General features: G+C 45.7%; 1 protein-coding gene and 1 long non-coding RNA gene across 4 annotated transcripts in view; one reads left to right on the top strand and one right to left on the bottom strand.

Annotated features, from left to right (window-relative positions):
• Window positions 1–11,835: 11,835 nt before the first annotated feature.
• Window positions 11,836–22,846, bottom strand: LOC130150835 (uncharacterized). The gene is made up of 2 exons (XR_008822400.1): window positions 22,187–22,846; window positions 11,836–13,864 (listed from the first exon to the last, which is right to left on the bottom strand). It is a non-coding gene; the product is annotated as an uncharacterized LOC130150835 (long non-coding RNA).
• Window positions 22,847–23,059: 213 nt separating this feature from the next.
• The window catches only part of ITPR2 (inositol 1,4,5-trisphosphate receptor type 2), a 268,236-nt gene continuing 267,373 nt past the window's right edge, over window positions 23,060–23,922 (top strand). For 2 of the 3 annotated variants that reach the window (XM_056342122.1, XM_056342121.1), the window contains exon 1: window positions 23,060–23,334. In XM_056342122.1, coding sequence (XP_056198097.1) covers window positions 23,243–23,334 — 92 coding nt within the window. In that variant the 5' untranslated portion in view covers window positions 23,060–23,242. The remainder of the gene's footprint in view (window positions 23,335–23,922) is intronic. The other variant, XM_056342124.1, reaches the window with a different exon arrangement.

Here is a 23,922-nt window from a genome sequence, read left to right as displayed (position 1 = left end):
GCATTTATATTTTTTTTCAAATTATGGTTTTCTTTTCCTCTTTAAAGCTTAGCTTATGACATGGCAAGCTGTTTAAACTGAGCTGTAAGAGGTTGTAGTAAAAGGACTCAGGCACTTAGATAGTTACAGCTATATATCTAGTAGATAAAACTTTCTTGCTCAGGCAAGCCCTCGCTATTCCGGCCTAGATTTCCCTCCCCGCACCCACCCCCCTACCCCCCCCCTTCTCCAGGGAGAGTTAAAAACTGAGAAGAAAGAATTTACTCCAATGTTTTTATTTTCTAAAGTGCCATCTTTTCGTTTTCCATTTCAACTTCTTTGAAAATGAGAAAAGCAGTAATTAATTCAAAGTTTCAATTTTTTTGATGAAAGATCACCTTTTGATAAAACTTGAAATTACATTAAATTTTGGCCTTTTGAAAGTTGCTGGCTATTTAATAAGGAAAAGGTCCCTAGATTGGCTTGAATAAAGATGCTCTGTTCTAAGAAGGTTTTGGTTTTAATTCTGTGCTCTGCAGGAAGAGAGGCAGGAGGCTGCCCATGGAGCTGCCCATGAAGCAGGACTTTGGGCTTTACACCTTTTGTTAAATCCGTGGTGAGACCTGCAAATCTTCACAGCTGCCTGCGCCTCTCTCCAGCTGTGAATAAAAACACGGCCTGTCACTTCAAAAGGGATTTTAGAAATCCTATCAGCTGATACTACCCTAAGCTGCCCTTCGTGGCAAATGGAGCTGCTGACCAAAATATTTCAGTGATGTGCTCCCCACCCCTCCACCCCCCGTTATTTTTTTTGTAGTGAAATGGAGGAGCCTGAGCAGAGCCAAGGTTTGTACAAACACCGGGGCAGGATGGAGGCCGGAATGCCAAGTTCCAGCCTCCTGTGATTTTTTTTTTTTTTTAAGGGTTATGTACCGAACAAGGAACACAAGGTTTATAATGTACATGCTGACAGAACCTTATTTATGGTGCCTGCTGCTGCTCCCGGGCTCAGCTTTTGCATTCAGCTGGCGTTGCTGGCTTCCTACAGCAGATTTTCAAACAAGTTGCTGTAATAACCTCATAATGGTTTTTTTTGTCTCGCTCAATGGGCTTGGTTTAGCCTTGCTTTTAGCTGATGTGACAATTTGGGACAGAGCTGCCTTCCCCTGGCGCCAGCCCTGAATTTGGCTCAAAGCACCCCGTTAAATCCAGCGCTGTCCCTCCGCTAATACAGATGCTGTTGCTGTTGCTCTGTCTTTCTATTAGACTGTTCCTGTCTGCTTTGCTGGAAGAAGAAAAAGCATCACATTTCCCCATCACCAGATGTGGATCTTCCTCATAAGGAGAGTTAGGTCACCCCTGAGGGGAGCGCAGGGGAGGCTGGCTGGGTTTGGGGGGCATGGTGCACCTCCTTCACACTAGGGCAGTTTCAAAGGTGCTGAAAATGGAGCAGCTGGTCTGTTCGCCCTCCTTAGCACTTTTTTGTTGTTTAAAGTGAGTCCTAAAGCTCTCTCTTGAAACACAAGTAGCAGCTGAAATCCCTGTGCCTTTCTTGTACTGCGGGACAGAGAGGCTGTTGACTGATGGGGAGGAGGAAGCAGATTTATGACCAGATCCCTCTTACCAATTTTTCCTCCCAGATGTTTTTATTTCTGTTTTTTTTACTTTGGCAATTAACTAAACAAATTGCTGTCTGAGCAGTGGACCTCATGGAGTCTGCTTTCCTTCAGGTTTTTCTGCAGTTTCCTTCTGTCTGTCTCAATGATTTCAGCTTCATCCTCTGCCACGTTGTCTGTGGGGAAGGGCGAGGGGCTGGTTTGGGCTTTCCCCTCCCTCGACAGGGCACACTCTTGGATTTCTGTCCCTTACCCAACTTTTAGCTTTCAAAAAAACTCGAAAGAACATCATTTTCAAGGCGTCCTTAAGTTCCCCTCCCCTTCCAAATGCTTTAAACTGGCTAACGCCAGGGTCAGGCGTTTTTGGCAGGGGAGAGGATCAGGTCTCAGAGGGGACCGGCAGGCTGCAACTGCACAAGCTTCATTTCCTCAAGATGCCCAAGTGGAAGGTTAGTTCCTGGAAACCACCTTTTTAAAAAAGGCTGCCTGTTGGCTGTGTCCCTCCGGGCCGTCTGGGCAAGCTGTTCCTGCCATTTCAAAGAACACTTGAGCAGAATAAAAATCCGTCCCCTCAACAAAACACTTCAGGCTGCCTCTGTTGCAAAGCAGTGGGAAAAGTGCAATATCACTTAAAAGATACTTTTTTCTTTAAAATAAAGGAGAGCCTAGGATAGCTACAGTAGTAGTATTTATGTTCATTCTTGATTTGATGACGATGTTGACGGCTTCCTTTCAATTGGGTTGGCCCATAGTTACCTGTGAGATTCAGTTTCTGCCTCACTTTTTTTTTCAGTTTATGCCGATCTGCTCCCTGTTGTAGGTGAAATCAAGTGTTGCCCAGAAAACCACAGCTCGGGAAGAGCGTTGTCTTGTGTGTAAAGCCAATGATTGCAGAGTTATTGATGCCTCTACAGAGAGACAGCCATGAGTCTGCTTGTATGTCTTTGAGGAATTATATGATTTACCAGTGATGAGCCCAGGACTTTGGATAGAAGATTGAATATAACCCCTAAATACTTAATATGCCAGAAATTAAAGAAGAAAAATTTGTCAGATTTCAGAGTGCGTTGAGGCTTGCTCCAAGACCCTGGTGAGTATGTGCGTGACTCACGCTGAGGTGTTCAAGGGTCTTCGTCGAGGCTTACCAGTGTAATAGGAAAAAAAGAGAGGCAGGGGAGAAAGGCAGCTCTTGAGGATTAGAGTGGATTTAACACTAAGGAAAGCGAAGGAGCTGGAGTCAAGTTGTGGTGGTTTGACCCTGGCTGGATGCCAGGTGCCCACCGAAACTGCTCTATCAACCCGACAGCAGAAACAAAATGTAGCAAAAAGCTCACGGGTCGAGATAAGGACAGGCAGATCGCTCAGCAATTACCATCATGAGCAAAACAGACTTGACTTGAGGAGATTAGTTTAATCTATTACCATTCAAATCAGAATAGAATTACAAGAACTAAAATCAAAACTTTAGAACACCTTCCCCCCCACCCCTCCCTTCTTCCTGGGCTCAGCTCCACTCCTGATTTCTCTACCACCTCCCCGCAGCAGCGCAGGGGCACGGGGAATGGGGTTGTGGTCAGTTCATCACAGGTTGTCTCTGCTGCTCCTTCTTCCTCAGACGGAGGGCTCCTCACACCCTTCCCCCGCTCCAGCGTGGGCTCCCTCCCACGGGACAGTTCTCTGTGAACTTCTCCAATGTGAGTCCTTCCCATGGGCTGCAGTCCTTCACAAACTGCTCCAGCGTGGGTCTCTTCCATGGGATGCTGTCCTTCAGGAACAGGCTGCCCCAACGTGGGTCCCCCGTGAGGTCAGAAGTTCTGCCAGCAAACCTGCTTCAGTGTGGGCTCCTCTCCTCTCTCCGCAGGTCCTGTGAGGACCCTGCTCCAGCACGGGCTTCCCATGGGGTCCCAGCCTCCTTTGGCCATTCACCTGCTCCAGCGTGGGGTCCTCCATGGGCTGCAGGTGGATAACTGCTCCACCGTGGACCTCCATGGGCTGTGGGGGCACAGCCTGCCTCACCATGGTCTTCACCACCAGCTGCAGGGGGATCTCTGCTCCAGCACCTGGAGCCCCTCCTGCCTCCTTCTGCACTGACCCGGGGGCTGCAGGGCTGCTCCTCATGCATGTTCTCACTTCTCTCTTCTGCTGCCATTTGTTGTGCAGGTTTTTTTCCTCCTTCTTAAATATGTTACCAGAGAGGCACCGCCACCACGGCTGATGGGCTCGGCCTTGGCCAGCGGTGGGTCCACCTCGGAGCGGCTGGCATTGGCTCCATCAGACAGAGGGAATCTTCCGGCAGCTTCTCACAGAAGCCTCCCCTGCAGGCCCCCCGCTACCAAAACCTTGCCATGCAAACCCAATACACAAGTATGCTGGGAGGAGGGGCTGTGTGTGCACACTCCTTATGGGTCTGTCAGTGCACGGCAGCCTTGCACCGTGCCTCTGGCACATTCTTAGCTCTCCGCTATGAGGGATCTCCTCTGAACAGAAGCACAGACTTATGCATTAGTTGGTGGAGTTTTACTGATATTCTTTGAATATAAGAAGAGGCCAAGAAGCACAGTGTGGCCTAAGCCTACCCTGTGCTCTTGTGCGAAGAATGAGGTGCAGCACAGTAAGAATCAGCCCCAGACTATAAATTGTGTTGAACTTGGGGGGGCTGGGAGAAAACCAAAACAATTTAGTTTGTAAAAATGCCTCTTGCCTGAAATGAAATTATGCATGAAGTAATGCAAGAAGCCTTTAGCTGAGCTTAGTAACTGCTCTTGTAAAAAGATAGCAGCAGCCTTTGTGGGGCTGCATTTTTCAAAGCCAGATCTCAAGAGTAGGTTTTGATGCTCTGATGAGGTATCAGATAAACTAGCCAAGGTTTTAGGAAAGTTCTTTTCTTGCGGTCCTTCAGATCTTCTGGAAACAAATCTATTTATTTAAAGACCTACCTATGGATCTAGGAGACTTACTTCAGGCTCTTATTTTTGCAAATACTAGTCTGGCTCTTTGCTTTTAAATTTTTTTTTTCCAGGCTGTTGGGCCTGGATGCTTTTATTTGCATACATAATGTTTGTTCCTGCAACAGTCGCCACTCTAAAAGTTGCCACGGTAACAGATTTCCCTGTTGTTTCAAAGCAGTGGGAGAGCACCACCCGACCTCCTGGCTGGGTGCTGGACTGGGAGCCAGGGAAGCTGGGTTTCAGTCCTGCCTTGGCTACCGGCACTTGCCTTTGCCCGAGTTGCCCCTGGCAGGAACCAGTAAAGCATTTCAGTGATTGTTTTTTTGGGATGCCTGTTGTTGGGCAGCCACCCAGACCCTGCCTAGCAACTTCCAGCATCCAAACCTTTGCCTAAAGAGCTCTTTCCACACTCAGGGGCTTTCCTCACACCTTGCTGTCCACCCCTGGCCCGGCCTCCCCCTGCCCACGTGCTGGATGGCCTCCAGACCTCCCCGTTTCCCCAAACTCCTTTGTAGCTCCTGCCATTTGCCTCTTGGTGTCTCCGTTTCCCTTCTGACCCCTGGTCTGCCCTGTGGGTTTTGGGGCTGGTTGACTTTCTGGCTGTACCTCTGTGTACCTAGGACTGAGAACCAGGCCACTGGGCACCAACTGCATGGAGAAAGGGGTCCGGGTACGGTTCCTCCCTTACTGAAACTCGCAGATGTTTTCTTTGTTTTGTTTCTACGTACTTACCTATTTCTTCAATATGCCTGGACATGTCAAAACAGTGATGATCAGCTTGCATGAAATCAGTTACCTTAATACTTCTTGATATCATTGATCTTTAGCTCACCCACTGAAAGCACCTAAAGAGAAGGGCAGTTACTATTGGTCTGTCTGTCTGGTTTTGTTTGGATTTGTGTTTTGGGTGGGGTTTTTTATTTGTTTGTTTTTTAAAGGTGAAATCTTTTAAGCTTACCCTGCAGACCAGCAGCAGAGCAGGACTACAGGCAGGTCTCCTGAGCCCCCTCTGATCTCCCCCCCACTGCAGCAGCCTCTTTCATTGCTCCGGCATCGGGTTTGCAAGAAGTTGCTTTTTTGGGACTGAGCCTCTGAAAAAAGCCTACAGTACAAATCATTTATCTCCCCACTCCGCTTCTGTGTGTCTGCCAAGCGATAACTGGGGGGAACTAAAACCCAGCCCTCATGATACCCATTTGGTGCATGACTGACAGATTTATGATAGGACGCCGTTTCCTCCGTTTGTCTGGCAGCGAGTGGCAGGGCTGGGCGATGGCGTGTCCGCCTTCTTGCCGGCCAGCGCTTCCAGCTGGATTTGCAGGACAGGAAATGATTTAGCGAAAGGCTTTTGGCGACAATTAACAGAATTCCTGCTGATAACTTTTTTGTCCTCTCCCTCAGAATATTTTTGCAGCAAGCCCTAAGTCATTGCAGAGTGGCACTGGAGGAGGGTGGTTACAAATATTTGGTGAGTGTGTCATGGAGCGGCTTCTATTTCTGTTGAAAGTATGATTTATTTTTTTACTCTATACCTCTCTAGTATTCTACTCGGTGACCAGAGTAATACAAAAATTTATTTTTCTTACCAGATGGTCATACCCTAAAAACCAGCTCAATTTGACTTCAAGCAAAGGAGAGCTATTGCTAAAGTAACCTAAGGAAAGATTAAGATTGTCCAAGAGTCTCCTGGTAGGGAAAATCAGGGAAGCATTTATTTTTATGTCAGGAGTGGTCCAACTGCATTGTAAACTACTCATTTTGCCAGGAACAACAAGGGGCTCAAGTCCTGGGATCACAAGGTAATGTCAACTTTGCAGCATATGTTTAGAAAAAACCCACAATTTGTGTAAGACGTTCCTGTGTAAGGCATCTCTTGCAAAGAGGGAAAAGTAAATATTTATTTGCTGCCACATAGGATTACCCACGTCAAAGAAAGGAAAATACTGGTGTTAGATGTGCTCCCTCAATAAACTTTTGAGTTGTCTTAGAGGCAGCTTTGGAAACCAAGTACTTTTCCCTAGAGCTTGGTGGGCTTCAGACCTAAGGTTTTGTTTTTCACCACGGGTAAAAAAACAGAATCTGAAACCCTCACTATTGGTTCTTCTCTTAGAAAAGGAGGAGGAAAACAATTTTTCTGACTACCTGATACATATGGGAATTAAACAGCTCTGTTTTCAGTAGATAAATTACAGTTCAGGAAAATAAATTATATGTGAGGTGGATATTTGTCCTTAGGAATTTGACACCTGTGAACAATTATTTTGAGAGCTTAAGGAGCTACTGTAGGCTTTGTGCTGTTTTTATGCTTGCAGACTTCCTTTCTCCAGCAACATTTCTTGCACTGTGGTCTCCAAACTGGGATTTACTAGAAAAGGGCAAAAAAATAGCAAAGTTAGCATTGTCAGATGGATCAGGTTTTTCTGCTGCATTGTTCAGTTGTCAGTGATTCTTGTAATGAAGTGCTACGTGGGAAAACGGCCTTTCATTGTCTGTGCAGTTAGTAGAGCACGGGGAAACTGCTTTTATCTGCTTTGGAGTCAGTTTGAATACTGGCAGCTCGGATCTTTTGATCTGCTGCAGCCTGGCTGGTGGTTTTGCCTGCATGGGAGCAAGCCCAGGAGCAGAGAATGGAGAGGGAAAACTCCAGTGGTCACATTGGTGGAAAACAGGCAAGTGATGACACCGTGGAAACTACACTAAGAAAGTGTAGGAAAAATGGGCCTAGACTGGAAGAGTCAAACATTGCAGTGGTACAGCAGAGGCTATGGTCCTAGTCTGTACTTCTGTAATTTTTATCTTGAGACAACCTGGGTTTCACCTAGAAAGAAGTATTTTCTTTCTAAGTATACAATGATCTAAAATATACCAGCTATTTGTACCTGGGGAAAAAACATCTTGTAAAATTAAGGTATTTTTTGAACCTCAGACATTATCTTGTAAAAATTCTCTTTGTGCTTTTACAGAAGTCCCTGTGCTCCCCTTCCCCCACCTGCTAAAAATAAAGAAGGGTTGAAATCTTGCTGATTCGCTAATTGCGTTTTTGGTTTTGAATGACACAGCCTTTGAATGACACAGCCTGATTAAAGCCTGGTTAGGAGCTGTGTCTCCTTGATGTGCACCAGTGTCAGCCCCATGGCAGCGCCTTCAGTCAGAAAGGATGAGCACAGCGGTTTTGCCTCACCAACATATAGCAGAGCACAGGCACGTGAGAGATCAAGACAAGGCCCCCACTGCTTGTGTCCAGGCATGGCTGATACAAGGACTGGCCAGGACTGCAGCAACTAAACTAAAAAAACTAAAAAAGTGGATGAACTGATGGGACCAGCAGGCTGGAGCTGGCCAGGCACATGCTGAGCAAGAAGCACTCCCTGTTCCCCTTTTTCCTCATCCCTCAGCACAGCTGGATGGCTCTCAGAGATCCCCCAAGCAACCTTTAGATGGTTATCATTAAAACAAATGGTGGAGTTGCTTCTGTCAGGCCATCGGGATGAAACTCCTGAGCACTCCCACTGGGTCAAACTGCTGCTGGGCAGGTACCAGGGACTGTAAATCTGTGCCACCAGAAGCCAAAGCCGGGGGCTTTAGTGATCACTGAGGATAACTGGAGGTAGAACAGGTCTGAAAATGACCATGTGCAGCACGGCTAACCCAGGCACCGCTCACAGGACACAATGACTCTGAAAACGACGCAACAGCTCACAGCTTTGAGGAGAACCTGCTGGCGGATGAGGGAAGGACCCCTCCTTAGCCAAGCCAGAAACCTCAGCCCCAGCATGGCAGAGACCACATCCCCCTGCCCCCCATTTGCAGAGCTGGCTTTCAAGAGCTGTGCTTGTTAAGGGGCTGCTGTGTGGCTGGGTTATCACGCTGTGCTTTGTTTCATCACCCCTTTTATAAAGGAGGTTCATGATGTTGCATCCTCCCTCTTGGCTTGGTGGAAGAAGGAGGAAGCTGGGAGAAGATGAGCTGTCGATGCCAGCAGCTGCTTGCAGCGCTGCAGACCTGTCTATGCACATCCTTGCTCCCAAATTCCGAGGGTTTCCAGAGGAGCTCAGCCAGAATGATGAAAAAGCTTTCTTTTTAATCTCTCGATCTTCGCTCTGTGTGTTTTTGCCAGTGCAGTTAAAACAAGAGGTGCACGCTCCATGCTCTGCAGGTACTGGTGTTTTCACCAAGGTAAACAAAAGATAGTCTAGATAATTACAGAGAATGATCTGAGCAAAACATCTTGTCTCTACAGCTGGTTCCTGTGACACAGGAGCAGGCAGGGCAGGCAAACTTGCCCTGCCAGGGTATCAGCAGCATTTCTCCTTATTCAAACAACAAGAAATGAGATTCATCAGACTTCGCTCCAGCTAAATTCCAACTCGGGAATGAAGGAAAGTTTTGTCTGACTGAGGTTTGCTGGGAGTGGTGGTGGTGATTGCTGTGCTTTCAGAGATCCATCTTGTATACGCAACCCAAATTGATGAGGCAGTTCTTCCCACGGCACATCTGAGACTTCAGGTTTGGTTCAGGAGCTGGCAGGCCACAGCCCTTGGCATCACTTTTTTTTTCTGATTTTTGGTGTTACAGGCGATGATGAGACACTCCAACGTTTGCTCAGGTCCAACCCTTAGAATAGGACACCTTCAACACGGCTCTACTGTGGGAAACTTTTCTCATGCAGCTGAAAACCTGCATGGTGTTTCATGTTTGGTTGTTTGGTTCTTTTTTTAAGCAAGGGGACAACCAGCTGAAAACCAACAGGATTATGTGGTATTATGGAGAGCAGAATTTGGCATGCAGGCTACAAAGCAATCTGAATCCCACCGCATGAAAATGCTCAACGATACTGCAGTGCCTGACTGCTTTCTCCCAGGCTTCAGCTGGGGCTGAGGATGAATCTCAAGCAGAATTGTCCATTAGTAGCAATAAGACTCTGCCTCTATATATATATATACACAAACATATGTAGAGTGTATATGTGTGTTTTAGTTTGGCTGCATTTCCTTTGGGTACGTTAAGATGATGATAGTTGGCTTTGCTTTGCAAGCTCCATGCCAAACTTTCTGTAGTTTGCTTTATAAACTTAGCCTAGTGAGTTAAATAGATTTAACACCAGAATTGTTAAAATCAGTTAAAGTTTAGACATCTTCTTCAGTGGTGACAGGAATACAAGAATGGTGACACCAGCTCAGACTGGTGATTCACCTGGCTCAGTATCCCTTTCCCCAGCGATGGCCAGAGGCGGATGCCTGAGGAGAAGAAAGAACAAGTTACGTATACAGTGATGTTTCCTCCAGTCAATTCAGGAAATCCATGAGCTGGGTAAGGTGTCTCTGTTTACAGCTGTTTATGGTTGATTTCTGTGAACTCTCCCAGTCTCCCCATGAACCTATAGAAACTTCTAGCAACGCACCACATCCTGGGGAAGGAGCTCTGCAGATGCACTGCCTGTTGTGCAAAGGACCACGTGCCTTGCCTTTGTTCTCTGCGTGGCTCCTTTCTGCGGCTTTGCTCTGAACCTCTTAGCTGCATTAGCAGAGAGGGGCAAACATCAGTCCCTGGAAACTCTCCGCACGCCAGTCCTGGTGTAGTCTGTTGGAGAATGTTTGCGCACTTGGCGTTGTGGGTTTTGTTGTTGTGGGGTTTAGGGGTTTTGTTTGGGTGGCTTTTTGTTTTTAATTGAAGCTGGTTCACCACTGTTGCCCTTCTCTGAACATTTTCATGTTCTAATATACCATTTTTGAGCAGAGGGACAGAACTGCAGCCCTACATGAGGTCTGGGTCAACCTTAGGTTTTACGCAGAGGAATACAGCTACTGTCTGGTTTGCTCGTTATTTTTCTCCTAACAGGAGAAAAGGGTCAACCCTTAAAAACACCTGCACCACTTTGACTGTTAATGAGCATTGGGACCATACTGTTAGAGGGTTTGGGAAGGATAGTCCCCCTCTTCCAAGGGATTAGCTGGCTGCAGACCAGGGCAGCTCCCTGGAAGGAGCAATTCGAGGAAAGGCTGGGAGAAACCTCATCTCATCCCCACACGGCAAATACAAGTTGAAGGGGATTCCTATTTCTAGGCACCTCAGCCTGTAATTTTGGACTGGTCAGAGACAGACCAGCTCATAGGAGCTGGGAAGGAGCAGGGGGCTTAATTTTGAAGCAGTCCTTGGAACTGTTTTTGAAAAAGTTTCTTATATGTGCCTGCATATGTAGGACTCTCATCTGTTGAGTGGGTAGGAAATAAACATAACTGAGCATGGGGAATGTAATCATTTGGACCTTGTCAACATTAGGAATATTCACCACCTGGGAGTCAGAGATTTCTTTCTCTCCCTCTTTTCCCCATGTTTAAGGCCAGCTGGTTTTGGGTAGACTGGACAGCAAATATGAGGCAGAGGCTGGAAGCTAACTCCTCAAAATGCAGTGCTGAAGGTGGTCAGTGGAGTGGAGGAGAGATGGAGACACGTATCACAGAGTGCTTTTAGAGGATCTGCAGCAGTTACAAACACATGGTTTTGAACGATCATCAATAAATGCAAAAAAGTGCCACAAGCCAAATTATTTTCCGCTCCAAGTCATATCTGCTTCGCTCTTTCCCTGTCTCTAATCCAAGCCGTGACTAGCAATGTTTCCCTCTCCCAAATAACTGTCACACAAATATAACGTTAAGCCTGTCGAAGAGCAGTCACAGCTTGTCTATCTTGCCTGCCATCGCCCATCGCCCTCATCTAGGTTTGGAGCTGTTGTCTTACCTCCAATGCTCTTGCGAGGAAGTGCGGAGGCGAGGCTTTTGTGGATGTTGGAAATGGTATCGCTCTGCAGGTCTAGCAGTGAGGACCTGTGCTGCAGAGCTGGTGGGCTGCGGTGCAAACACCAGTGCCAGGGGTGCAATTGCCAGCAGTGGGTTTGTTCCATCTCACCGTGAAGGCCAAGCAATCAGGACTTCAGAGATATCAGTCTGGTTTTGGCCTCATCTGCCCCTTGATTTACATAGCTATGGAGTGAAAGTGGTCTCATACACATAGATTTGACAGGAAAAAAAACCCCTCACAAAACACTTTCTCAACATCAGGAAACACAAAATCATGTAGCTGGAGTTAAATTTACTCCTGTTTTGGAGACTGGAGACCTTCAGGTATCACAACACCCCTCAGGGGGATGATACTAAAAAATAAATTAGTAACCTCATTTTGCAGCAATTACTAGCTCTATCTTTGGGGAATTTTAGTTCAAGCCCTTCACAGTGGTGTTACAATGCATAATTATATGACTTGAGGTGCAGTTAGAGAGATGCAAATCATCTGGGTATGCTATCTCTCCATTTAATCAGTGGTTTGTTTGCCATTTGGGTACAGAAAATACTTTATTTAAAAATGAGTTGAATGTACTTCCAGTGAGGGCATCGGTGGGAAATAATGAAATGTGGCCGATTTTCCACTAGTCAAGAACATCCAAGAGCTCCCTGGTGTATTTCATTTACTCTGAGTTTTATGCAATGCACAGTCAGCTAATCCCACACACAGCACAAATGATACATGATCCCTCATGTTCTCTGTCTGTGGTGTTTCCCATTAATCTTTAGCTTCATTAGGAACACATACAGTGGCTTCTGTATTTGCTGGGTATTCCCCTTAATTTGAATCCTACTTTTCAGTTTGGGGGATATCTCTTTGCCGATAACGTTGTATGCTACTGATATGCTGGTATTTTTCTGGAAATAAGTGTAAGTATTGTGTAGCAAGTTTGTGGATTTTGGTGAGGAAACAAAAATTATCCCCTTTGCAGCCAGTAAACTGATGTGTGATGATGTAAAGAAATTTGTCAGCGGACAAGGCTGTGTATGCCCATGCACGTGGGTGTCTGGGATAGACCAGTGGGCACCACACCCAGATGAGCAACCTATACAAAAGCCCGTTGCAAATGGTAAGAATTCTTCTGCATTCCAGGGACCAAACAATACGTTCCCTTGACCACCAATTTTTCATTATTCTTTCCCAACCCTTACCTGAGGTTGTATGTAAAGGCTAAATTGCTGCCTGACCTCTTTGTGCAGCGTCCAGCACGCCAAGGTCCTAATGACTGACAAGGGCTTCAAGGTACTACAGGACTATTAAGAATAAATACCAATTATTACTTTGGCATCTGAAGAAAAGCAACAAGTTTCCTTTATCTGCATAGTAACCCATGATTTCTTTTTACAGGGAAGGGAGGGATGTGTGTACCTGGCAGTGCACTGTGAACACCAAAGTTCTCAAAGGCTGAGCCAACACTGCACCTCCCACACGATGGAGGTCGTTCCCCACCACGTGTATGACAGCCTTTCAGTAGGGTTTGCTACTTCATAATATAAACTCTTGGAATTTAAGCATCAAAAAAAAGTATCATACTTCCATGCTAGCTGTAAAAATCAAAATGAAAACTTGTAATACAAAATAAACCACAGCAATCACGGCACTTCTCCTGTGGTTCTGCACCATGTACGTAACTTGTTGGGGGAATGTTTACTGTGGAGGAGCATCCTGTCCCTGACCCAACGCCGCCTGCTCCCTCGGGGCCGTCTGCCCCTGATTCTGCAGGATTTCTGCGCATTTATTTTGATGATTAGATATTGCAGTGGTACGATCTGTGGTAAGAACACTGTTAATTTGAGTTTGTCTGTAGAGAACTACACCAGTCAGTCAAATCTGTGTTCTCTCAGAGAAAGAGACGAGTTTAAAACAAAACATGCCCCTGCACCCCCCATTGTATCTCGGGGATTTAAAGTATGAGAGCCAGGTGATTTCCTAGTGCCAGGATTTCCTGGTTGTTCGAGTACTAATCTGGGACTTGAAGACCGTTGTGCCTTGTTGCTGCCTTTGGAGACATCACGTAATGCTTTTTTCAATAGCATTTGAGATTCAGATAGGAACCTCTCAGACTTTTCAAATGTAGATAGGCAAGCTAAGCACGGTGTCTCATTGCTCTCTGCAAGTGCTTCAACAGCTCAGCTGGTTCACAAAATAAATCAATCTTCCCAAATGCTTGCTTCTCAGCGGCTAAATTCACAAATCTCTTCTCAGATATCTCAGTTCTTCCGTTCCTCACTTGTGCTGTTCCCTACTCCAGTAATACTTTGCTTTCTCACACAGAGGTTGTCAAGATATGTTCATTAATGTCATGTTTATGTACTGTGGGAATGGGGGATAAACCAGTTTTTCAGATGAGATAGCCAAGAGGAAACTTTTATCTATCAAAATACACTGATTCCCACTGCTGGGGGAGGGCTTCTTTTCTCCACTGCTTCCAAAATCCTCTCTGCTCCCTGATGTTTGTAGGTGGTGTGCGTGAGCCAGGAGCTGAAAAGGAGAAACAAAGGACATCAGTAAGCAGCAGCAGCAGGCAGACATCACCTCTCCCTGCCGCGGAAGGATGGAGTGGCCTTGCAGCTGTTGAAGAGAGTTGGGAAAGGAGGTAACAGGGATAATGGGTAGGAAGAGGTGAGCAAGGATCAAGGGAAAGCTTGGGGTGCAGTGGTGCTGCAGCTCAGTAGTGGCTCGGCAGCACACACTGGGAGGAGTGGTGGGTTCAACATGGTATCGGCATGCTGCAGAGACGTGGGTTTAGTTTTACTTTTTTTGTCTATCTGATTATTGTAGCAGAAATGGCACCGAGGATGAACCACGTCACCTGCCACCTTCACAGTCTTGCAGAGTGGTTCAGCAGTATCTTCGCTCTGCTCCATCCTGCTGTGTCCGTGGAAGCTGTTGCCTATTCCCCTTTTCCTTTATCAGACAGCTGCCGCAGGCGCAGTTCAGGGGATTTCTAGAAGCTCTGGTTGGCACAGGAAGTATGTTTTTCTCCTAGATGTCAGATAACATATTGTACTGCCATGAGAAAATGGATAGAAATTGGCAGTTATTTCCTTTCGGGGATTTTTTTCCCCTTTACACTCTCATTTTCTCACTAAAATGTTGTATCTCTAGTAAATCTATGGGTGGATCTCCATCCAGCCTGTGCCCTGATACGATCCAGCCCTGCTCCATATCTATCTTGTGAGCACGTTCTTAGAACTTGCAGCTATTGAATAACAAATATGGAACAATATCGCCTCTGCTTGTGTATTTATGTCCCTGCCACTGGAAAGATAGCAGTTCCCACAGGTGGGGCCACGGTTGTGAAACAGAGGTGCTAATTGTGCTGATGTCAGATAGCAGGCTTGACTTTTATGTTTCCCATCTGTTTTCCACCACCAGTTTAATGTTACTGCAGTGCACCGAGGAGATAATGCTAAGCGTGGTGCTAAATGTATCCATATGCATTTTAAAATTTTGTTCTTATTACCTAATTCCAACAGTTAACAATACGCTTTTCTTCTGTGCCTTTTAAACTAAAGCCCATTTCACTAGCAGAATAACTGATCTGTTGCTAACTTTTCTTTTTTCAGAGTGACAAAATGGAAATGATGGGTAACGATTCTGCTTTTTTATGCACTCCTTTGCAGCTGGCTACAGATTAGTTAAAATCTAATTTCCTAAACATGTCCTTATTTCGAAGATTAACTACTACTAAGACGCAAAGCATCTTGCAAGAGCTGCTGAGAAACAGGAGGTTATTTCACTGATTTAGTTTTATAGCATTGAAACAGGGATTTCTTTAAGTATGCACATCACTTATCTACTTAAATATTATGATGCTAGAGGATATGAAATCGCACATTTCAGCTTTCCAGGATTCAGCTGTGCTATGTTAACTTTTAAAGTATTTAAGACACCCAAATGAGGAACATATTTAAAAAAACCCAAACAACCCAAACAAAAAAAAAAACCCCAACAAACCCAAACAGCTCCTCAGGGAAAAGGCATGAACTTACTGCAGACTTTTTTGCTCTCATCTGTTTTGTGACTCATGACTTACATCATTAGTACAATGTCAAATATTGACGTGTGGTGGGGGACAAAGGTAAATGGGCAAGGCATTCCTAAATGAAAAAGGAGTTGAGGCATTTCCATGTGATTAGTATGTAGGGGTTTTTTGTTTTGTTTTGTTTTTGTTTAAGTTCCAGGTAAATTTAGTAGTTCGGGAATCAACATGCTTTTAGACAAATTTTTCCCTTCAATCTACTGTATCCTGGACTGGTAGGAAGAGAGAAACACCAGTGTGGGGATCCAAATGTGCAGTAGTGTTTTGATGATGTCTGTAATTTCATATTATTTCTTTTAAAAAAAAACCTGTTTCTAATTAATCCATTCTTATTGAAGCTCTTATTTCCTGGGCACAATGGGTCTGAGATGACAAATCCATTGAGAACATCTCCCATATAGGGCACTTCCTTCATGTAGGTATGAAATCAGTTTGAAATATTGGTAGTGTGAACCTCCAATCTTGGTCTGGATTTGTCCTCAAAGACATTTTCTGCCTACTTGGAATCCCAGCCCCATCCCTTTGTTATGCTAACTAAATCACTCCATAATGACCTGGAAAGTAATCCTTGTTTGGGACAGGTAAAAGCAGAAGAGACTTTGGATGGATCCAATCCAGGTGCACCAATGCTGATCAACGGTGAGGACATGGTGGACTGAGACTGTCAAAGAGGGTTTCTTGTACCTCCCTATCAAATAATTTGCTAGACACAGTAATCGACAGAAAAAAAAACCCCAAAAATCCTTCCCGATGTCTAATTTTTCCTTCCCAACACATTTCTGAGAAACATCAGGTAGCTGATGGTATGCTTTTAGAGAGGGGTGAGGGAGAGGAGTTATTTCTTTAACTGGGCTTTATTGCCTCCCTAAATGACCTCTCTGGAAATGCCAACCACTTCAAAGCCTGTTGACTTGTGTTCACCTTCCCAGCATGTTATTTCCAGTTTATTTCACGCATCTGAAAGCTAGAATAGGCCTAAGGTGAAGATCTGTGGCCCCTGCCTGGTATCCTGGTATCCACCTTGGAGGCGTCCCACCAGCAGGTATTCCCACCGTTCAGAAAGGGCAGGGAGCTTCATCCTGAAGTTAGAAACACTACTGTGGCCTCAGAAGAACCGGCTTGGTGACAGCTACCCGAGCAAAACTAATCGCAATTTTCTTTCTCCTCTGGTAATTTTTAACATGGTCAAAAAAAAAAAAAAATAGGTTGGCACAGCCTTTTTTTTTTCCTTTAAAGAGTCATATGGCCAGTATGCTAGTGAAAGGTGATGTTTCCTGAAAAAAAAATAGGATTTAATTTTAAAAAAGCATTTCAATAAGAAAGAAAATTGTTGATCAGAAAAAAACCAAATGCACAAGGCTTTTTAAGCAGTCCTAAAGTGCAAAACTTCCGCAGGTTTGAAACACCTTTCTTAATGCCCTGCATGACAAAATTAAGAAAGGTAGGGAGGTATTCCTCAGGTACGCTTCTCAAGGTCCATGGCTGCAATTAAATTGCAACTATACTCCAATTACAGACATTTCTCACTTTGTAAATTGTTAGTTGTATTTTTTAGGAATACTAACTATTGCCGCTTTATTAGGCTTCTTACTAGAGCTGTTGTTTTTCTTAGACTTTACTGTGGAAATTTTTGCAAAAGTTTGTTGGGTTTTTTTACTCCAAAATTAAGATATTGAGTTTCAGTGAGATGTATCAATCAAAACATTCGTCATTGCTTGTATGATTTCACATATGATTATTTTAAAGAACTGCTGTATATTCACTATGCTGTATCCACACTGTAACCACTGCTACAGCTGGTCAGCTGGTAATGGTATTAATGAGAGAACTCAAAACACAATTGCTTTGTAATTACAGTCACCGTACCATAGAGGTCTGCTGATTCTTCTGTTGTATTAGGTCATGGTTAGGAATGGGCTAGGACTGAAATCGAAGCTATATTTTTTCATTCCCTTCTATGAAGGTGATTCACTTTTTTTTCCCCTGCATTTTTAGGTTTGAACCTTCTGAAGTCTCATGACAGCCAGCAAAAGAGAAAATTCAAACAAGGTATGTCTCTCTCTCCATTTTGTAGGGGAAAGGCTTCATTTTCAGGCAGCCAAGCAGAAAAGAAACCCCAGGAGACACTGCCTGATTAACAAGTCTGTGGGGGCTGGCAGTGAGTTCTGCAAGGTTGAAAGCAAACTTGGTGTAACCGTTGGCACTTGTTCCACATAGGAATAGTAAGTTCATTTTTGTGCGCTTCCTGATGCTTGTTCTGTGGTTGCGAGCTGATAGAAAGCAACGCTTCAACTTCCTGAATCCTCTAAATAAAGCATCCTTTCTATATGGATGTTGTCAGAGAAAGGCACATTGTACTTTCTGCTTTGGTCGAGTTTTCGTATTTGGCTCTTTGAATGAACAACTTTGGTCGTTAAACAGTTGGAAACTTATTTCAAAAGGCCTGAATGTATCACAAGGAAAAATATCTTCACTTGAACGGCTTGAAGCTGCTCTCAGTAGTTTATTTACATAGCTGTTGTATTGTGCCATGGTTTGAATGGCATCTAAGCTTCCTCTTTAATCTAAATTCCTTTTGCTTAAATGATTAATTAACAAATAACTTCAGCTTTCATTATGCCTGTTTGTTTCTTTCAAGAGATTATTATAGCAAACCAGGGATTATTTAAATACTTGAATTAATATGTATATTAGCTCCTGTAAATTCAGCTGTGGCCAACAGCAAGTCTGCTAGCCCCTGCTCGTGCACGCACACCATGACGTGCACGAGTGTGCCAGGATAGTGATAGTGCAATGCTCATACCCATGCTCTAGTGAAACCCCCAAAAGGTCACTTGTGAGAGCTGCTTATTTTCAGGGACACCTCTAATGCTGAGAAAAATGTGTTTCCCTCCAGTAGAAAGACCTTTATAAAACTAGGTGTTAGGAATTTAGCTAGAATTACCTGTTCCTACTAAGCCAGGTTGAACAAAGTGGGTAGGTCAGAACTGAATGCTCCATATTCTGGTTTTCTCATACTCAGTCAAATGATGATGCTTATTTTGCATGATTCACTACACTTCTGTTTTATTAGGTTACTAAGTCATATTTATCTCTGTCAGGCCCCTTTTCCCCCAGGGTATTCTATTGAGGTTTTGGTTGTTTTTTTTTAACCAGATGCTTAGTATTTTGTATGGCACCAATACCAAAATATTGTTTAAAACATCAGTAAAGAGTTAACTCCCACAACAAGAAGAAAGGCAAAATTAGTCCCCATAGCTAGCTATCTATCAAGAAATCATCTACCACTCTAACATTTGCTATAGGCAAAATAAAACAAAGCACTACCAGAATAAATCAATTCTTGTGTGCGGGTATTGTCAAAATAAGCTGTTCCGGCACTCTCTGATCCAACTTGCACGCCAAGTAATGCTGTCTTTTGTGCATCCAAGTGTTTTGAAATGCCATTGTGCTCAAGGAAGAGCTAGGCTGCCTCAAGTATTAATATCCAGAAGGTAATGGGTGTCTCCAGCTTGTTGCGTGGGAAACTTCATTACGTGCGTTTAAAAGCCAGGCCTTCCTCAAGTAAACTGTTAATCGTGCATTGCTTGCGATATTAAAAATATTCCTAAATATCAAAATGTCTGGAATGATCTGATCTTTTTTTTTTTTTCTTTTTTTTTTTTTAGAATTAGGAAGATGAGAAACAAACCCAAGGCTTTGAGTCCAAGCTTTCATATACTTGCATGCTAGAGCTCTGGGGTGCCTGCCTGGGTTTTGGCCTGGTCCCATCTATCTCTATTGTATTAAAACAGTTAAAGGCATTCTTCTTTTCTTCCTTTTCCCCTGCAGCTGGAAAGCACTATCCTCTGCTTTCGTGAAAACAAACATCAATGCTGCCCGTTGTATAAGCCTCTAACTGGTCCAGTTTGCTTTCACTGAAGTGGCCTATATATCTCTAACTTCACACAGGCAGTAGCTTGTGTAGGTGTGGGATTAAAGTCTTTCCAATCAGACAATTTTCAAATCCATACAAAAGTCAACTTCTGTCAGGAGACTCCCCTGTTTAGACAAGATGAGCAGGAAAATCAGACATCTTCCTAAGGGGTGGGAAAGGACCAAGAAAACGATGTTGTTGGCCTATTTACTTGGTGAGTTCTTTGAATCTGAGGTAATTTTAATATTGTGCATTTTAACATCTAAAGTGGATGCTCGATGCTGCAATGGGGTGTGTCTATTCACCTCTCTGTGGATAAACTGCTTTTCTCTGCCTCAGCACCAGAACGAACATCAAAATCTAGGACATAGAGATCACAGTAAAATTGCCCTGTATTAAAATACTGCAAAATTATACAGAGATCTATTTTTAGAAAACCACTGCAAACATTAGTAGAAATATTTTCTTCTCTGAAAATAAGTAATAGACCAGAAAGGAAAATTGAGTAAAAAAGACTCAGACTCATAGGATCACAGAATCATTTAGGTTGGAAAAGACCTTTAAGATCATCAAGTCCAACCATTAACCCAGCACTGCCAAGTCCGCCACCAAACCACGTCCCCTAAGCAGCACATTTTGTTAGACACCTCCAGGGATGGTGACTCCACCACCTGCCCGGGCAGCCTGTTCCAGTGCTTGGAACTGACTTCTTCACTTTCACAATGTACAGAGTAGTACATGCACTGGGGCAGTCTGTCAGCACCAGCTGATGATTTCTGCATCTGGGTCCTGTTTCACAGCGCAGCCTGTATTCCTAGCTTTGGAACAAAAGATTACCAGATATAACTGATGGAAAACATACTCCAGTTATTGACTAAGCAGCCTCACCTTCACCCTGCAGCTAAGTGCAAGGTTAAAAATGGTAGTAAAAATATCTGTATTTATCAACCAATTTGGTTTATTTCTGCTCCAGATAAATGAAGCAATGTTCCATTACCATCTCTGACCATGCTTTATTTTTTTCTATCTAGACTTGTTATGACAAAATCTCTTTCATTTTAATTAAATTTTTCCAGATACTATCTTCATAAAGCTAGCACTCAGAGAGGCACAATCATTATTTTTAATAGAAGAGGGTTAATGCTTGTTGAAAACGCTAGAGGAGCATTCGTCACTACTCTTAAGTTTTCTGTGTGCAAGGAGAGGAACAGCAAGCGTTCCTCAGATCTGGCCTTCCAGGGTGATCTTCCTACCAATTTAAGACGTGGCCTACAAAAGTGGGTAAGTGCTTGCTTATTTTCAGCATGCTTCAATGAGATTGTAGGACTGTTTCAATGCGACAGGTTTAAAATGAAGCCTGACTGCCTTCAGGATTTGACCTTCACTTTTTTCACAAAAACGCTGATTCTGTACGACTCATTTCAGGTTAACAGCCATCGCTGCTCAGAACTGGGTTGAGATTTCCAGTTCATTTCATACATGTCACTAAAGAGCTATGGGGTGGTAACAGCTTTCAGCTGCTGGCGCGATCCAGCCTGAACCAAGATGAACAAGCCTAGAAATAAAGGAAAATGCAGCCTGTGCCTTGATTTCCTTGGGGGGGGGGGGGGGGGGGGGGGGCGAGGGGAAGAGGCAGATGACTACAAGTGTAGGACTCCTGTCAGTTCAAACTTTACGACAGCAAGCAAATGCTAAAAAAGTGACCTGAATATAACCTTCCTGTAATGCCAAAACACGCAGGCCCCTTTCAGCAGCCCACACGCAGGCAGAGCTGCCAGGGGCGTAGCAGTCCTGCTTCCCTGCCGACAACCTACAGGGATGCCTGGGGTATCGAAGGACACTTCACATGTCCCCAGCAACCTATCTTTAGGCCACAGAGTTGAACCTTCCTGGCTGTGAATGGTCCCAAACGGGGGGTTGCACCCAGGCGTACAAAGGACAGGCAAATTTGCTGCTCAGCCAAATCCGGAAGACCATCCTCTGGAAAACTCCCACTGATCTAAGGCATGCCAGGATTTCATTTACTGCTGGGAAACATGAAACCTTCCTGGCTAAAGTATCTTAATTAGGCCATTAAAGCCTGGTATAAAATGACTGAGATAAACAGGGTCAGGAGGGCAAAGGATATTGTCATTGTACTGTAAAGCCCTTGCTGCTCAGCCTCGGGTTTGAGCTGCCCAGAACCATGTTTTTATGAAGTGAAACACCTGAGCCCAGTGCGCGGTGGCCCCGGCAGGGACCCCGGGTCAGTGCTCTTTGCTCAGCTGGCCTTGTGCTGCTCCCACTTTCAGTTTCTAAATCTGGCATGATGGCATTTAGTCCAACTTTGGGATTGAATATATACGTTTTGGGCAGTTTGCAACACCTCGTCTTTGGTTTTCCTATGCAGGGGCTGGTTCCAGAACAAGGGCTCTGGCACCTGCTTGCTTCATATCTTTTCCAGAAATGTTTTAGCAATTGTGGTTACTCCAGGAGACCGAATTGAAAGAATTTGGTAGTATCAGACCTAGAGCCTGTGTATGTACGCGTACATAAGCAGAATGCAAGTGCAGATCTTTGGTGGTGTCTTTGTATCCTAGTACGTACAATAAAGAGACAAATGCAAAATATTCACCATAAAAAAGCAAAAGAGAGAACTCCAGAACAGCGTAAAAATCTAGATGGCAAAACTTCTTTTCACTTTCAAAAGTCAGCATATCTGATATCAAGGATTTATGCTCTGGAGAAGTGAGGTAAGGCTGCAAGCTGTATATGTGGGAAATTAAATGCAAGTGTGAACCCCTCAGTGTATTACTTGTGTCCAGCAGCCTGTGCATTCCTGCAGCCAGATTTATATTCCTACCATTTGAGAGTCAGTATTTGATCAGGCTGGTAGACCTCCTGGGTTGAGTTGTTTGTTCGTTTCTTTTTTTTTTTTTCTCCTTTTTTTTTCTTTTTAATCCAAACAACCTGTTGGAAAAATATGTGGGGTAACCAGTACTACTGCTAAGTTTGCCTGCCATTTGGAGAGTAGGTAAAATATAGCTGAAAAATGAGAAAGTTGGTAGAAGTACTTGATTCTTAAGACCCCTGCGGGAAATGGCGTTGCTGTTTAAAGCAGCCTTTGGGCAGGCGGGGGTCCGGGGTGTGTGTGCCCCCTCCTTCCGCGGCGGGGAGGTTGTGCAAAACGCTCACGAGCGTGAGGGTGGTTGGTTTTGTGAAATGGGTGGCAGTGCTCCCAGAGAAGCGTGTGCTGCGGGAATTCCTGCACAGGATTGCAGCACGGTTAGCTTCGGATTTACAGGGGAAAAAAAACCCCAAAAACAAACGGATTTGTGGTCCCTGAAGTTTGTAAGCCTAGCGGAGAGGGTGGCACGGGCTGGCGGTTCGGCTGAGCACACCGCGCCGCGGCCCCCTGGCAGAGGCGGCGAAGGGCCGCTGTCCCACCCGCCGCCTCGGCTTCTCCGCCCCAGGGCGGCCGGCTGCCCCGCAGCGCAGGGCACGGCCGAGCAGTTCCGCGGGTCCCCCGAGCCCCGCTCCCGGCCCGGCGCCCCTCCGGGGGTTACGACCCCCTGCCCGGGGGCGGCAGCGGCCGCGGCGGGGCGGGGCGGGGCGCTCCCGGGAGGCGGGGGCGGGCGGAGGCGCGGGAGGCGGCGCGGCGGCCCGGGCCGAGCCCAGCCGTGGCGGGCCCGGAGGGCAGCGGCGCCGCGCTCATGTCAGCCCGCGCCCGCCGCCGCGCCGCGCCGCAGGGGCCGCGCTGAGCGCCCGGCCCGCCCCCGCCCCGCCGCGCCTCTTCGGCCGCCCCCCGGATCGGTTTTATTTCGCTTTTTTATTTTCGATCGGGTTTATTTCCCTTTTTTTAATTATTACCTTTTTTTCGAAGGGGAGGAGCGCGAAATCCAACTAAAAATGAGCCAAAATGTCTGAGAAAATGTCCAGCTTTCTGTACATCGGGGACATCGTGTCCCTGTACGCCGAGGGCTCTGTCAACGGGTTCATCAGCACGCTGGGGTGAGTGCGGGGCCGGGCCGGGCCGTGCCCGCGGCGGGGCGGCGACCCGCGGGCTGCGGCCGGCGGTGGCGGCGGGGAGAGGAAAGTCGGAAGTGATGAGCGGGGCGAGGGAGGAACGGGAGAAGTTGTCGCACAGGCCCGGGGCGCGGGGCCCGGCCGGCGGCGGCACCGGCGGGGCGGAGCGGGGCGGAGCGGGCGGGCGGCGGTGCCCGGTGGCGGCGGCTCGGCGGGGGCTGCCCGCGCTCCCCGCCCCCCGCTCGGCGCGCGCCGCGGCTGCAGCTCCGGGCCAGCCCGGACCGGAGTACCCGGCGTCTGCCAGCACCAGCACCCGCTCTGGGGGAGTAACCTGTGCTGCACCCGAATGCGGCCACACAGTCATCACTTATAGCGAACTTTTTTTTTTTTTTATTTTATTTTATTTGGATTTTTGAGATTTTGGGGCGAGGTGTGTATTTTACTGCACGTCTAAGAATTTTTGTTGAAGTCGTGAAATACAAAACCTTTGCTTTCTTGCTCAGCGTCGTAATCGACTCGTTAAATGTGCGTCCCTTTACTTCTGGTTTGTGCTTGCCTGAGGTTTTATCTGTG

This window comes from Falco biarmicus, chromosome 5, assembly GCF_023638135.1.
Source record: "Falco biarmicus isolate bFalBia1 chromosome 5, bFalBia1.pri, whole genome shotgun sequence".
Lineage (NCBI taxonomy): Eukaryota > Metazoa > Chordata > Aves > Falconiformes > Falconidae > Falco > Falco biarmicus.
This window is presented reverse-complemented; position numbering and strand designations above follow the sequence as displayed.